Source organism: Styela clava, chromosome 11, assembly GCF_964204865.1.
Source record: "Styela clava chromosome 11, kaStyClav1.hap1.2, whole genome shotgun sequence".
Taxonomy (NCBI): Eukaryota; Metazoa; Chordata; class Ascidiacea; order Stolidobranchia; family Styelidae; genus Styela; species Styela clava.
The window spans coordinates 15,583,314-15,599,683 of NC_135260.1; the positions used below are offsets into that span (position 1 = coordinate 15,583,314).

At 34.3% G+C, this 16,370-nt stretch overlaps 1 protein-coding gene across 4 annotated transcripts in view; it reads right to left on the bottom strand.

Moving 5' to 3' along the window:
* The window catches only part of LOC120347891 (uncharacterized), a 61,456-nt gene that overhangs the window by 35,604 nt on the left and 9,482 nt on the right, over positions 1–16,370 (bottom strand). For 3 of the 4 annotated variants that reach the window (XR_013478813.1, XM_078117579.1, XM_078117577.1), the window contains exons 2-3: positions 10,425–10,722; positions 10,028–10,115 (exon numbers count right to left, since the gene is read on the bottom strand). Coding sequence is in view for 3 of the 4 variants with exons in the window: in XM_078117579.1 (XP_077973705.1) it covers positions 10,028–10,115; positions 10,425–10,722 (386 nt within the window). In the remaining variant the exon portion in view is untranslated. Of the gene's footprint in view, positions 1–10,027; positions 10,116–10,424; positions 10,723–12,223; positions 12,516–16,370 lie in introns of those variants that run through there. The other variant, XM_078117578.1, reaches the window with a different exon arrangement.

Sequence of the window (16,370 nt, forward strand, 5' to 3'; positions counted from 1 at the left end):
CGAAGAATCACGTTTTTCGATTCAAGGATAAGGAGAATATTCCTAAACACTGCAATGTCATTAACACCTAAAATGTGGGTTAAATTTGACTAATTAGGTCTACAAATCAATCACTGTGACATTTGATAGCATATTCTTGACACTATGAGGTACATGTGAATTTTAGAATTGTGAGTTTTAGATTACATAAATGCATCCCATATGTATAACGACATTTTGTAACATATATTAGTGGGGTAATTCAATACGATTAAACAATATTTTTACACGATAAAATATCGAGTTGGAAAGTTATAATATGCTCGAGTGTTTCCCCTAGAATATTCAAAATATGAGTTGAATATTTAATTAAATAATCCTTACTGTTATAGAAAGTGTTGTTGATGCCATGCTCCGCCATCAAGAAAGGGAAATATTTCACAAAAACAACAACAAACCCAATAACAACAATTTCGCAAATTAATCCATAGGCTCAAAAATTTACATTTTATTCATGATATTCGTGCAAATCTACAGTCGTTATGTACAGGAAATATGTAATGGGAAGAAATTCAGAACATCGAACTGAAATCCGCATCTCAATTATTTGATTCCTGATGGTGTTTATACTTACACACACGGAATCGTTTACTACATGGACACGACTTTGAACTTGTGAGTCAAACGTGATTGAACTCACTTTGGCCTTGCACACGTGAGCTACATAATCCGCTGGATTAGGAATTTATATAGGAGTAGTCTTCGTGGTGTATCTCTGTGATGTATCTGTACACAGCTGACGCACAATCTTGTTTTTGGTTGTTGTATTTGATCTACAACTAGTAAGGTCGCATGGGGTTTTTGATTGATAATACTGATACTGGTAAAACGTTTAAAAAAAGTGAAAGGTTAAATCGAATATAAGTTAAAATTTCAATTCCTATATCACTGGTGGTAGTGATGCAATCGAACTGTCTTTTACAAGGATAACGACAATATAGTCTCTGAATTAACTCGGTAGTATAGCAAATTTGTTTGACATTCGATTGATATCTGGACATTAAAATACAAACAACCTTGTAACGTTAAAAATAAGACTGCAAGACAGGGTTTAAATAGATAATATTTTGACAATTTTGAGATTTATCGGCATTGTAGGAAGTGAATGCAACATTCGTGAATATGAAAAGTTGGGGTTATAAGATAATTTTGACGCTTGGTGATAATTGAGTGCAAACTTTGTGCAAACAAGCATCGTTTTTAGCAAGCATTAATATGAAAACTATCCTTGGACGTTTGAAACGAACTTGAAAATATTTTATTTATCGCTCCTGTAATGGAATTTTTCAGAAATCTTTCTTCACAAATATAAAATGCAAACCTCGTTCCATTTATCAAACGAAAAGTATAGTCATCCTCCTGATATTGGCGTAAAATTCAATAACATAACGGTAATTAATTTAAAATGGGCGTGAGAAACTATTTTAAAAATATATTCTATTTTGTTTTAACTGATAAGAGGTAGACAAAATATGGTGGGAAATGATAATGAAATGGAAATATATTGATAAGAGTCATAATTGATACAGTGGTTATTTATATCGAGAATGTAACACATTGGGCATGTGAATTTGGATAATGATGTCAAATGGGAAGAAATCACTTAGTATTTTAAGATAATGTATGCCAGTGATTTTAGTATTATATACTTGATACATAATCGTCTCCTATGCGACGGATATGGTAAAAACGAATACAGCTGCCTTGAGTCTACTTCCTAGTTTAAGTTACGATTTTCTAATACACAAAGTAATAAAGCTATACGAACTTTTCACTAGTACGTTTTCTGGGTACCCCGTCGAAATCGGATGGTATACGAGAATAATTGATGATGTCAGTTCTATTTCATAAGAAAGTTTACCCAAAGCAAGGTAACACGTTCTTACTCAGATATATAATATTAATGGGGTATTGATTTCTGAGTGAATTTACGGGCGACCAACAAAATTCCAAGAGCTAAAGAGACTATAAATTATTACAATGTTAAGGTATTTGTTTGTTCTCAGTCATCACTTATCTGCATACATACTATTAGACGCCAGAAAAATCTATATTTGATTGCTGAAACTCACATATTATTTACCTTTATACTTTCAAGCTAATGTGTATGCCCGCGGTGCTATGTCATGCCATGCGAAAAATATAAACAAGAACGATATAATCCGAACTAGAAGATTACTGGCATCAGACTGTTTGTTTCGAAAACATTCCCAAATCTGCGACAATCACATCAATGTGTATAAAATAATCTAATTAGTCAAGACAAAGAGAAAACTACTTAAGTCAGTGATGGCAATATTGAAAGAATTTTGGAGCTAAGTTCACAGTTTCGCTTGGAAAACAAATCAGTTTTAGCACGACCTTTGTATTTCGTTGGATTAAACACTCTTAAGGTAAATCACTATGATGACAAAACATATTTGTAAAAATATCAACTCAACACTTGCTAGTATCATCGTAATTAACCAAAATTATTTATCCAAAATATAATTGTATACCTCAATTGAACGTTGGCAACGTTTTGAAATCGTGCTCTAACATTGCTATGATAGACTAAAGAGAATCAAACTTTGATGCCAAGAAAAGGTGATGCATATCCCCCATTCGTCAATTGCAATGAATATAATAACACAAATTTGGCAATGTAGGGTGATCGAAAAGTCTCGTTTCGACAATGGTAAGATTACTACATGCAATATCTACTAAAATCTAGTTGAGTAAACGCCTTCATTTATATGTAACTATGTGACATCACACACTATTAAATGATGTCACTCATTTTTTTTGCCTCATCTAGGTATTAGATGACATATGTCTTCGGAGGCTTGGATAAAACAAGACACTCTCCAAATTTTGTTAATGAGAATCATGCTGCTTATTACCTCACTTCAGTAATTTAAAAAATGCCTTTTTAATTAACTGTTTACATTTATCTGACTTCAAGTTTTATGTTTATCATACATTGACAAAAACGTACGCTTAGAGCCTATAGGATTTGTCCGACCCGTCGACGCCTTGCTAAAGATTTGCTGGCGATTTTACTAACCGCAGTTATGTAAATTGATTGTTTTTATTTAGTCGTCAAATATGTTATGGAAACATGCCTATGACGTTACAATTACATTTTTGATCAGAGTAATTAGAATTTTTCAAATATTTGGTATAGCACACCAAATTTCATTTGAGAACCTCTTAATTTTTTAATCTATCATCATATCAGACCTAAAAGGGCGTGTCCTGGGTCAAATCATCTATATTTGTGGATAAGAACGAATGTATAGAGCCAAACCAATTTTCATTTGAATGGCTGTTCCACGGGCTGACTGAAGCTTCCGTGCAAGCAACTCGTTTGATTTTTATAGTAGCTACGGCATATTAAACGCTAAAAGTTCGAAATATATTCATTCATAAATATGAAGAAATATAATAAAAACGAGGCTATAAAAGGGAAGCATAAAAAAAATCCAATTTTGCAAGAACAGTTTTTAAAATATATATATATATATATAAAAGTGTTGTTGCAAATCATGTTGCAGCTCTGGAAGGGCTCCATACGCCCGTTCAGTAGCTTTTATTAAATGAAAATTTTTGAAATCATCATTCCAGGTCAATTAAATTTTGTAGAGCAAACCAAACTTCCTGTCAAAAATGATAAATGCTATATATATGTTTGATTTATTACATTACAATTACAGCTGTTGTGTCATTTCTGTGAAAAACTGAGTATATTTACTAGTTTATTTCCTAGTCGATACGACTTTTACGTGAATCTTCATTCAACTTCTGTTTATTAGATGACACAAACTGACAGGTATCGCCATACGGCTAATTAGACCTGATGGTGTGAATACTACAAAGAGAAATTGGATACGACTGTTTAAAACTAGATTCTCTGACTTTTTACTCTTCACCTATATTATTAATCTACTTTGTGATTCTAGCAAGTAACTAGTCTCAGTCAGTAAAGCAGATGAACAAAAAAAATCATGCAATCGACGTCCGCACCATAAGCTACGAAGAACCGAAAAGATTGCAGTCTTCACAAAAAGGATATCTCCTTATATATATGTGGATGCATGTACTGAACCTTCTTCAGGGTGAACAAAGGGGAAAGCGTGTATAAAAAATGTCATAAACACATAATTGAATTTGGAAATCATTCTGAAGCCACCGGTAGTTCTAGTTGCACAATATTATATGAATGAGAAAAAAACACACCATTTTATGATCATATCTTGTGTATAATCTGAGTGGTACATTTCTTCCCTCAAATAGGTGAACAAATGTTCAAACGGTATTTTTGTGTCAACAACACAGATTAGGGTAACGATGCATACGATACCTAGCACTGCTGTTTCATGGGTCGGCGCATATGGTGGCATAGAGGTCAAACAAGGTCATGAGATCTATCTGATTTGTCGATCAACGATAGATTTAAGTTCTTGATTTGATTGTGGTTTCGAAGTGGTATATTTATATATACGTACGTTGCTTTTATTTCTTCACCAACTATTTGATTTACTTGAAGATTTTAGTGAAACTACAAGATTTTTAAACGTTCTCGATATGCTTTTCAAACAATTCATAACCAAAGTAAACCTCGCTCAGCTGATGGAATAATGAATGGGTATTAGCAGACAGCTGTTTTTGTGATGAAACAAAGCCTTACCCGTAACAGACTAAAGGCGCTCGGGGTCTATGAAGACCTTTACGGAGGTTATAAGTGAAACATTTACCCAAAAACATTACCCATAAAAAGATTGTTAGAGGTCAGCTTACAGACAAGCTCAAGAACATGCAGGCCGTGAAACATGCAAGAATTTCGCTTCCTATAATGTACAATAAACATAATGTTTTTTTGCATATGTGCCTTGCCGCGAGATATCCTATTACCTGATAAAAAAAAATTGCATATATGCAATGGTACATTACAAGTTACGCTTCTTGTTATACAAATATAGTACATGATACTTTTGTTGGATACTCCAAGTATCAATGGCTAGTTAGTTAGTTATACGGGAATGCAGAAACTCAAAATATAATTTTCATGTACAGCTCTAGTGGTGTTGCTCCAAACAAACAAATTTATAATTCACAATAGGCGAGTTATGCATCCTAACCGAGGCTGAAAACAGCATTGCAATTATGCTAAATTTACCTTAACACACAACTTCAAAAGCTGTTTACGATCCATTAAAACTTCTAAGTGCATTTCCGCACAAATATATCAACAAAAAGATGATAATACATTCCATTCATGAATAAGAATGCATATTAGGGCATTATTGTTTTATTTTGCTTTCAAAATAATACGTAATTGCAAAGCTTTTTTTGTAAGTGGAGTGGGAGATATGGATATTTCTCTGAAAGTACACGTTATGAATTATACTTATTAACAATTTTCTTCCTCAGCTACCTGAGAACGCACCATTTATTTTTATGATGTCTGTGCAAAGAAATAATGTAGAGAAACGCCGACTCCATGGCGTACAATAGCACGGTATCAGATGCTGTGCAGCAAAACATCGAGTGTACGTTCACAGCAAATAGTCAAAAAATACGATTATGATATTGGTGCATTCAAGACTTATTGATACCTATCAATTGTGATATTGATATATATCAAACGTGCTTTCTCTCGTCCGGACAAAAGCGCGGCCCGTCCACCGATATCCGAAGCAAATCATGAATACAAATTCCCCCAAACCTTTTTGTAACTGTTAATTACATACTTACAAGAGTCATGAAATGTATTACATAATTGTATGATGCATAGTATAACACTGAGTTTTGTTTTCAAATAATTGGATAATTCGAATATCTCGTTATTCGGTCAATTATTTGCTATTAATTCTTAATATTTATCAAATTGTTCACGCAAACGGGCGTCCAAATTATTGTTATATCTATCTTATCATATTCATTCATTACATTTAATGGTTACGTTTTACTTTTGGTAACAGCATCATGGCAGATATAGCGGAGTGAAGAATCAGGAAACTCGAACATTTAGGCGAGATTGAAGATCAATCCACCTGGAACGATCCATAAACATGACTCACGTATTGGAAACTTTGATAAAGCCGAGACAAGGTTAAAGAAAGCGTTTTTTGAAACAAGAATCGAGCGGGATATTTAACCGAACCTAAATCTACGCAGGCCACAAACAGGCGGGGCGTACCATGATCAGTCAAAACAAGACTTTGTTACAGTGGTATCATATGTACAAACCCATCTGTCCATATTTTTGACTGAATGCTACCGCAACACAAATTAAAAAATGGTATTCTATGCAGTCATATATTCCTAAATGTATAGAAAACCAAATAAATCACACAAATGTAAACTAAGTTTCGTGTGTTTCAGATAAAAGTAAACGTTCTTTTTTATTTCTTCTTCGTGTGAGATTGTCAATCACAAAATCACAAAATCCTCGAGCACCAATATTGATGGAGAATATAAAGCTGCAAATGACATTCCTACCTAATTATAGGATGTTAATTCTTTAATCTGCAAGATTAGTAATTTCCCTATTTCTGTCCAGAATTAAACCAAATTGAGAGTGAGTTTCTTTCCACTTGAAACAAAAACAATCAATACGATTTTGCAAAGTATTCTCTGCAATCTTTTTTTTTTTAATTTTTCTTTGTTATAAAGCATTACATCGCAAAAAAATTAATAACCCAGCGGTTGCAGATAACTTAGTAATTCACGAAATTTAAAGCAGTCCGTAAATAAATCACTTGAGAAAAAACCCCAGCGATACATGCTTTCAGACATAGCATGGAGTATTTCTGACAGGCTCATGCCCCAGTAAAGCCATAGATCGTCAATCACGGTTTAGAGAGAGACATAGCTGCTTATTACCTCACTTCAGTAATTTAAAAAATGCCTTTTTAATTAACTGTTTACATTTATCTGACTTCAAGTTTTATGTTTATCATACATTGACAAAAACGTACGCTTAGAGCCTATAGGATTTGTCCGACCCGTCGACGCCTTGCTAAAGATTTGCTGGCGATTTTACTAACCGCAGTTATGTAAATTGATTGTTTTTATTTAGTCGTCAAATATGTTATGGAAACATGCCTATGACGTTACAATTACATTTTTGATCAGAGTAATTAGAATTTTTCAAATATTTGGTATAGCACACCAAATTTCATTTGAGAACCTCTTAATTTTTTAATCTATCATCATATCAGACCTAAAAGGGCGTGTCCTGGGTCAAATCATCTATATTTGTGGATAAGAACGAATGTATAGAGCCAAACCAATTTTCATTTGAATGGCTGTTCCACGGGCTGACTGAAGCTTCCGTGCAAGCAACTCGTTTGATTTTTATAGTAGCTACGGCATATTAAACGCTAAAAGTTCGAAATATATTCATTCATAAATATGAAGAAATATAATAAAAACGAGGCTATAAAAGGGAAGCATAAAAAAAATCCAATTTTGCAAGAACAGTTTTTAAAATATATATATATATATATAAAAGTGTTGTTGCAAATCATGTTGCAGCTCTGGAAGGGCTCCATACGCCCGTTCAGTAGCTTTTATTAAATGAAAATTTTTGAAATCATCATTCCAGGTCAATTAAATTTTGTAGAGCAAACCAAACTTCCTGTCAAAAATGATAAATGCTATATATATGTTTGATTTATTACATTACAATTACAGCTGTTGTGTCATTTCTGTGAAAAACTGAGTATATTTATACATGCAGCGATACATGCTTTCAGACATAGCATGGAGTATTTCTGACAGGCTCATGCCCCAGTAAAGCCATAGATCGTCAATCACGGTTTAGAGAGAGACATAGTCGGTTTAGGCTTGTCAAAGCATGTATGTTTGTATTTACGAAACTGTCAAATGAGAAATGACTTAAAATTTAATCAAGTATTGTTGCAAGTAAATTGCCGCTTTGTGCAAAAAGGTGCTACGACAATTCACTATAGGATATCATTATCTGAATGTTTTCAAGGTGTATTTTCTTGAGCTTGCGTGGCCTAATGTGTATTTGCTCAGAGATTATAAAGTTTTTAACGTTCATCAAGTACTGATGCCGGCCATCGACTCAACAAATCGAAGGATTTTTATCGATGTACCATGATAGAACGATCGTACATTGTAAAATGAGTCATTTTCGTCGCAGACGACCGTTGTGTAATTTGTGACCGGGCAAACACCCTCTTTAAGTCTACGGAAAATAAAAAGCTGCCTTCTTTAAGCTTGTTGGACTTATTTTATATTAAATAAAAATAAATTGATATCTAAATTGTCCTGAGGTAAGCCGGTCTGTGACGCTACAAAGCCAAACAAAGAAGGTAATATAAACGTTGAAATATGACTCATGTGCAATAAACGCGTGCGAGTAAACTAAGAAAACGCGTATGGGTGATTTATTACCCTTTTTATTATGATAAGCTACTGACAAGTCTAGTCTATCAAAATAATACAATACAATCTACAATCGATGACAACCTAAAGGGTATTCAATATTAGCATTGGTATGTCTATACTATATCATTCATGACCAATAACAGCTACAGTGCAAGGAGTTCACTTTAGAAATTGTATAGAAAGAAATGAACCTTGAAGTCAGTAATAGCCGTTTGTGAGAAAATTGTTTGCACGAATTTTATGTTTGAGCCATTGATCTTTATGTTTATATATAGTTTGTTGGTATAGTATGTATATGACCTTCCTAAGTTTGGTTTTACCGTAAAAATAATTGTTCGATCAAATTGTTTCAAATGGCCATGATACTCATACTTAAAGGCGAGGAACAAGAGCGAGTAATGAAGGTATGACCAGCCTTAATAGTCTACCTTTAACGAGCCTTAGATAATTTTAAAGTTATACCAAAACACTTGAAGTCCATCATATTGAAAAATCGTAGCGATCGTTTTGCCCCCTCGAAGAGTGACTCACGATACTGTACCCGTATTATCGGGAGATAATCTTGATAGAGTCATTATTGATAATACGATCAGGTCGCGACTTGACTAATATTAGTCGATCTCTCGCATTTCATTCAAAAGGATATAAATTAAGGCCAATTTTTGACTAGACGAATAACTTTTTTCATTCATAGCAATAAGCAAAAAACAATGTGCCAGTGGTTAGCGCTTCGTACTTGGCCAGTTGGTGACGCAGGTTAGATATATCTGGCCCAGTCTCAGCTCCGCGATTAGTGAGTAAAGAAATGCGGTATGTAATACGGAACCAAGCAAAACAAAGGCCTTTTAAAAAACAAAAAGCGAAGCGCCTGCTTATCTGAAGCCTCTGCATAAAACAGCATCCCGATTGTTCGATATCAATGTTGAATCGTTTGATCAGTCTATTTCTTTTAATAAACAGAAAACATATTTTTGGGCATCCATTGAATTTTCCACATATTTGGCTATCTTCCCTATATCCCGTGTCGGAGATACTTAATTTTGTGTACGTTTACATTTCTATATATCACATTAACAAAAAATATTCAGACGTATTCAATGCTTTCAACGCCTAGTCAATAAAACTGTAACTTAATATACTTTTATCAACTGTACTACAGTGCTTGCTTTACCAATGTGGAACCGAGGCGTGGAGATTGTGCTGACCATCAGTGATCTTTTACAAGTAATTTACGTTTTAAAACTCTCATTGTTGTATTTTCTGATATTCGTTCCCAATAATCTTCGAACTACGTAGAATAGTCATCCATGACTTAAAACAGTTTCAAACAATTCGCTAACTTCGTTGTTAACCTTTACTCCAGGAGTATTACAATATTACCTAGCCTTGAACTTTACTAGTAACCAATAGACTGCCCCATACATTGCATCGTTATTGAGTATTTCGTTCCTTTTCCCACCCTCAGATTGGAATGATACTGTGCAATCCTATTTTCATGTACATAATCGTAAAACAGATAATGTATCCATAAAAGGATACATCCTATAAAGCAACTATCATGTAGAGAAAATAGAAAATATCTAACCTGGAATAATCTCGAAAAAATATTTATTTGGTTCGTTCATTTTGTTCGGATGATCTACTACTTCGTTTCCTCGGAGTGTAATCGTTCCCTGAAATTAACATAGGCTATGACAAAAATTTCTTTATTCGAAAATTAATTAAAAGGCTGGTCGGGATGTCAAGAGAATAGCTATCCCGTTGTCCATTCCAGGTACAGAATGACTCCAACTCTTGAATGTACTCAGAACAGCCAGTGAAGAGAAAAACAAAAATCGTACCCAAAAACAGTATTTCAACTCAACAGTTTTTTATTAATTAATAAATTATTGTATTGCCTATACACCATGAGACGATTCCACACAGAGAAAAGTACTCGAATAAAACTGGACAAAAATTATAACAAAGCAATAACATCTTACCAGCAATTTGTTTTCTTCTTTATCTTTGTAGTAGAAAAGAACATCTCCGCGCAACACGAACCATCTTTCGTTCCATGTTTTGATCATGCCCCCTTGTTTCTTCAACCAACCGCTCCGCAGCACCCTTTGGTGGCTAGCGTTGAACACTTTATCGTTACCGTAAGCTGATAGTGTCGAGCTGCTGGACTGAGACGAATTTTTCCTTTCGTCATATGCATTTTCGTCTCCGTTGTGTCGATGGTTTCCAGGGCCTACACGGGAATTACTTCGAACGCCGTTTGTTTTTGTTGGGGTTCCCCTGCGAATAAAAAGTGATTGTTTATAAAAATGCATTAAGTATTGAAAAAGTAAGTTCACGATATGTTGAATGCTACTGGATGCTGAAATGCACAAAAAATATGGTTTTTGGATGCTGAAATATATACCCGGGACGTTCGATGGTAGTCCTCAAAAGAGCTGATAAAAATCTTGCATAAAATCGAGGTAAAAACGACTTTGAAAACTTTAAAGCCTAATAAATGAGCAAATATATTTCACAGAATAAATAAACGGATGGTCGTCTCTGTGCCGTCACTATGAAGATTCATAATTTTTTATGAAATTTCTGCTTTAAAAGTTTTATTACTATCTTTGATAGTAAGTTCGGTAACGCTTTCGTTTTAGGCCAGAGCACACCATCTTGTATTTATTACTCAATTACGCTTTGTTTTATAATTGTGGAGGTCATCAGGCTGTAAGTAATTAAAAATAAGTTACATAATTCTACATTTACTAGATGTATAGTATATGCGTTGATCTGCCAAGATATGAAATGTAATAGAAATTTTAAATTTACCATTGGCAAGAAAATGCGAAATTCATCTAACTATAGTTCTTGGGGATTTAGTTTAAACTAGTTCATTAACCTGTTGGGCTATATACTGAAATGTAGTTGAGCATTTCATTAAGGCTTTCTATGCAGCATTACAGCCATTCTTGTCAACCTTGCCGGAACTTTTATAAGCGTGGAATACGTCGGAGATTGTTGAAGAGGACGTTTACGTTTAGTGTATTGATCTGCTTCTAAATTAAGGCGTATCAATGTCCATCTCATAATCACATCATACAGTGAACACCAATACGTACAGTCATTTAACATTTTATACAAGGTTTCAATCTCGCACACCAAATAGTTAAAAAGTACTGTCAACTAATACGCACCCACTAACGAACTATAAGTTATATATAAGTTAATTTTGCGACAGATATGCCAGTAATTTGCACAGATTGACACCTGTAATAATTCAACACCATCAGGAAACAAGATATCGAAAAGGAATTACCAAATGGAAATTCTCGAATAAACATTTCTACCAATTTGTTGATAAATGGAAACCTGTATGTACATTTCTACAGTATATGGACTATAGTACTAATCGGAGACAATGTTTTTTTTTACATGGGTATGAGGGGAGAATGTTCAAACTAACTACAAGTTCGTTATAATATCTATAAATTAGAAACATGTAAGTAATATCACACTTCTTCGACCAGGAAGCAATCCTAAAAGCTATACCAAATTCACATTTACCAATGGCTATAGATATCAATTTCCTGTAACCAATCGTGGTCCAAAGAAGGTTAAATGGTAACAGGCGGAACAATGAATCACGTTTTCAGTTTTGATTTGATCACTCTCTGTTAACATATGCTTAATGTTTCTCATTTGGAAGAACAACAAAAACGAAATTATGTTACTATGACCAATAAAAATTCAACGTTACTGTAATCAATGAATCATTAATCAAATATTTTCGCACCGGAGGGAATTGATTGATTCCTTTGAGCTGCTGTGATCGGATAGCTCCAGTTTCCCTCCAGATAAAAGATACATAGCACTTTTCCGACGATTCTTTTTTACTGAAGTTTTTTTTTCTTCAGCGTCAGAATGTTCTGCTTCATTGTCAGAGCTAGCTTTATTGTAAGATCTCAATTTCACTTGATTTCTCTCTAATTTTGGAGAACGAACTTTTAGAGATTGACGCACAGTGCGTCGAGCGACATCGCGAAATCTAGTTGCCATTTGTACTTCCACGTCAAAGTTATCGTGATATTTAATAAAGCTTGTTTGAAGACAATATATACTGTAATATTGCTCAAACTAAAATCTTTATTACTCTATCAACAATGAGAACGGAAGCTTAAGAAATATCAATAGGTGAGGCAGAGACATTCAAACCTTACAACTCCACTGCACTAAAGTAATGTGTAGCACAATTAATTGCAATAATATTCTTTCCTAATATCATCGAACACAGAGTCCTATATTCTCTGAATTCACAACCATCTGCTGAGTCATTGTCAGCCTTACTTTCCTCAAGCAAATGCAAATTTAATGTATCGATTTGTTACAGCAACGAGAAAGCAATTCTACAATGCAACCACGAAATGGAACGCTGACAAGCTGAACTTCCGGAACGCGTCGACTCAAATCGAGACATAAAAATAATAGCGTGAGGAGAGAGGTATTTCGTACGCTTGGAGTTTAAAATAGAATTCACGCGATCTCGCCACATAAAAACTCGCGACCACGTGTCATATTTTAAAGTGTTATAGGTTTGCAACTTCACCGTCAGGTCCTCGCAACTTTATTCCAATCCTGTCCTTGGATAACGCATTTCAGGCAGTTATTCCTGATCTCATATAGCACTAACAACATAACTTTCTGCACTGCGACACTATGGCTATTAATCATATAGCTGTAGCTCGGGTCAATCGAATTTGGATTAAAACCAAGTTTTACAAATAATCAATAATCATTCGCCTATGAATGTAGTGAAATGCATGGGCACCAGGCCTAATGAAATACCACGGATAAAATTATCTCAGATGCAAAATAAAAAATCGAATTTATTGCAATAGAAACCATCATTTCCGTTCAAAAATTTTATTTTGGTATGATTCATTATGGACAAATTTTAGCTTGACGGTATTTTTCTGTGATGTAACAAATTCATTAAAATGAAATATAAAAAGTTAAATGTGCCATTTTTCATTAAAAGGTCAGGCATTTAATAACAAGTAATAAACTTCTCCATTGGTCATGTTTTGAAAATTCAAAAAATTCGATGGCTTTTTTATTGCTTCAATATAATTTATGCGATAAAAAGATTCTTGACTGTCCCTATCATCGCCAACGTATGCAATTTCAAACATTTGAATAAGCCAGTTTCGTGCAATGTTATACGTCTGGTTGTTCGGTTCTGATTCGGGCCCTGAATTGAATTGTGGTGGGGCCTCTATAACTCTAGTTAAATTTTCCCGAACACACAAATTTCGGTACTCCCGAAGTATGCGCACCAAGATGTCGCACAACCTGAACCCTAACCTGGTACACAACCTGAGTTCAGGTTGTGCGCCATCTTGGTGCGCATACTTCAGGAGGACCCAAATTTCTGTATACTAAATATAGTCCTGCAGCGCAATATGAGTATTTAGCGCTAGAAATTTGATTATATCGACTTTTGATGCTACTTTTAACTTTTAGGAAGTGAATTCGAGTGCTGATGGGATTTGATCCTAAAAGTTAAATCTCTTGCTTACAACTCTGTAATACACACCATTCTTTTAACGACAAATCTACCTTCCGAAAATGTTCTCTTGCATGCATGTTTTGCTCTAAGCTTATTGTTTCCTGAAAATTATACCCGATACGGTTATTACAACGTTTACAAATTACAATGTGAACTGCCTTATGAGCTATTCATAACCTATACGACGGTAATGAAGTGACTTATTACGGGAACTATACACCAATCTTGTAATACTGCAAATGTCTCAGACTACTAAGTCGATATTCAAATAGGCAGAATAGACATTTTCTTTCTCAGTATGCCACAGTGATCCAACATAAAGAATTAAGTTAATGAGCCATTGCGTTGCTGTTGTGACATTTCAATTTCCACTTTCTACGTGATATGGTGACGACAAAAATAGTAAAGGTGGGCACGAGCGGATAGGTAGGCAATGGCGTCATGCGTAGAAGTATAAGGCTTACTTAACATTACGCGAGCCGACTGTAATATAAAAGAATGTAAGATTCATTTATCGATGCCCACATGATTCACAATTGAATTTTGCGACCATTTTTTAATGACCATCTCTGGAACGATGACAAACGGTGCGAGCTTGGTTGTTGCATAGAGTGTCACCGTAACTAATAAGCACAAATCAAACTTGGTTTAGTAATGTTTACATGCGGCCATTTCTACCATTGGCGGATTGTAAGTATTCCAATGATGACGTGTTTTACGTATAAAACGCAAAATTGAAACGAAATATTAATATCGTTCTTTTTGTAAGCCGTATGAAGCAAGATGCACGTTCGCTATGTGTTTTTAAATTAAAAAAACATTTTCAGACTTCTCTAATGTATTTTGAAGGTTAAAGTCCACTTCAATATTATAACATTTTCTTAACAATAACTTTAGAAAACGTATAGATATCGATATTTACAGCTTTATAATATGTTTTCGTCGCGGTATACTCTTCTTGCGTACATGGGAGCTACTGGGCTCGGGAAAGCCAGAATCGTTAGCTTAGTCATTCCCTACCCAGTTTTTAAACCTTACCACAAGGTAAACTAGAGATAAACATGATCTCTAGAAAACGGCAAGAGCTCGAATCGACATCTCCAAATAGTGATAGATGACAGAACACCAAATAGTGATAGGTGACAGAACTCTGACCAACATGCCATAGCTTTTTTAAATCATTACTAAATGCAGCACCAGCAAAACTAGACAGAAGATGGTAATTTATTATGGAGCTGGGAAGTGCGACGAACCACTGTAAACGCTGCATAAAAGTGTCTTCCCCGGATTATCTTGTCCATAGATATAACGCACTTAAAATAGCTTTTGAAACTTGTTCAAATTTATTTTTATTATTATATAAAATTAAAATTTTATATCTCAATTTAGCACTTTCTTTTAAAATTGGTTTTCCGTGCCCTAAGATAATTACATTTGAGTGAATGCATGTGGCCTTGCGTCCAGCATTTTCTTTTAAAATTATTAATCGTGATAAAGTTTAAAAATTAGTTAAAGGTTGATATGAAGTTTCATACGTCATTTATGATTGCCTGTATCATTCATGTTATGTGTGTTGTGATTAAATGTCACTCGCATGGAGCTTACAGTTCCAGTAAGTAATGTTCAGTTATGAAATACCAACATTTTCATTCATTTTACAACAATTAAAAGATGTTTCTGCATAAATTAAGACATGCAATGTAACAAACGATGAAGCTATTGTGAAGATATTCGTCTGCACGTATATTGCATTGAAGATGCAAAAATGATGCACCGTCTCGATCGATTGCTTCAAAGGCGGAAACTCGCAAGAATGACTACACTGACTAGAACACAACAAATCGAATGACGTAAGGCACTTGTAGAGTTATAATAATATGATTGGCACCAGGCTCAACCCTCTACACATGTGTAGGTATAGGAATCCATAAACATTTATTTTCATGACTATATCAATATTAAGACAAATTACTGTTTATCATTTTTAGCAACTTGTATAATCTCGACTTAAATATCATATATTGGTAATGTTAAAATTAATCTTAGTGATTCACAAGACTCTTGAATTATTTAGGAAAGTTATCTTGACTTGCTACATCATCCTTGCATTATATGCATACGATCCACAGGCACAACAGCATAGAATAATGAAAAGTAGTTAGTCTCGTAGAAACCCAATCGATAGAACAAGTTAATGTTAAATGTTTCTGATTTGAAACCCAAACCCGATTCGACTTACAGTAACAATTGGACAACCACATGGACAACGTCGTGAAATAACAATTGATTGATTCTTATTCTTCCGAAAGATAGATTATGTAAATTGAAACTCCAAGTTCACAATCATCATCAATGTAAGGTCAGGGATACAAGG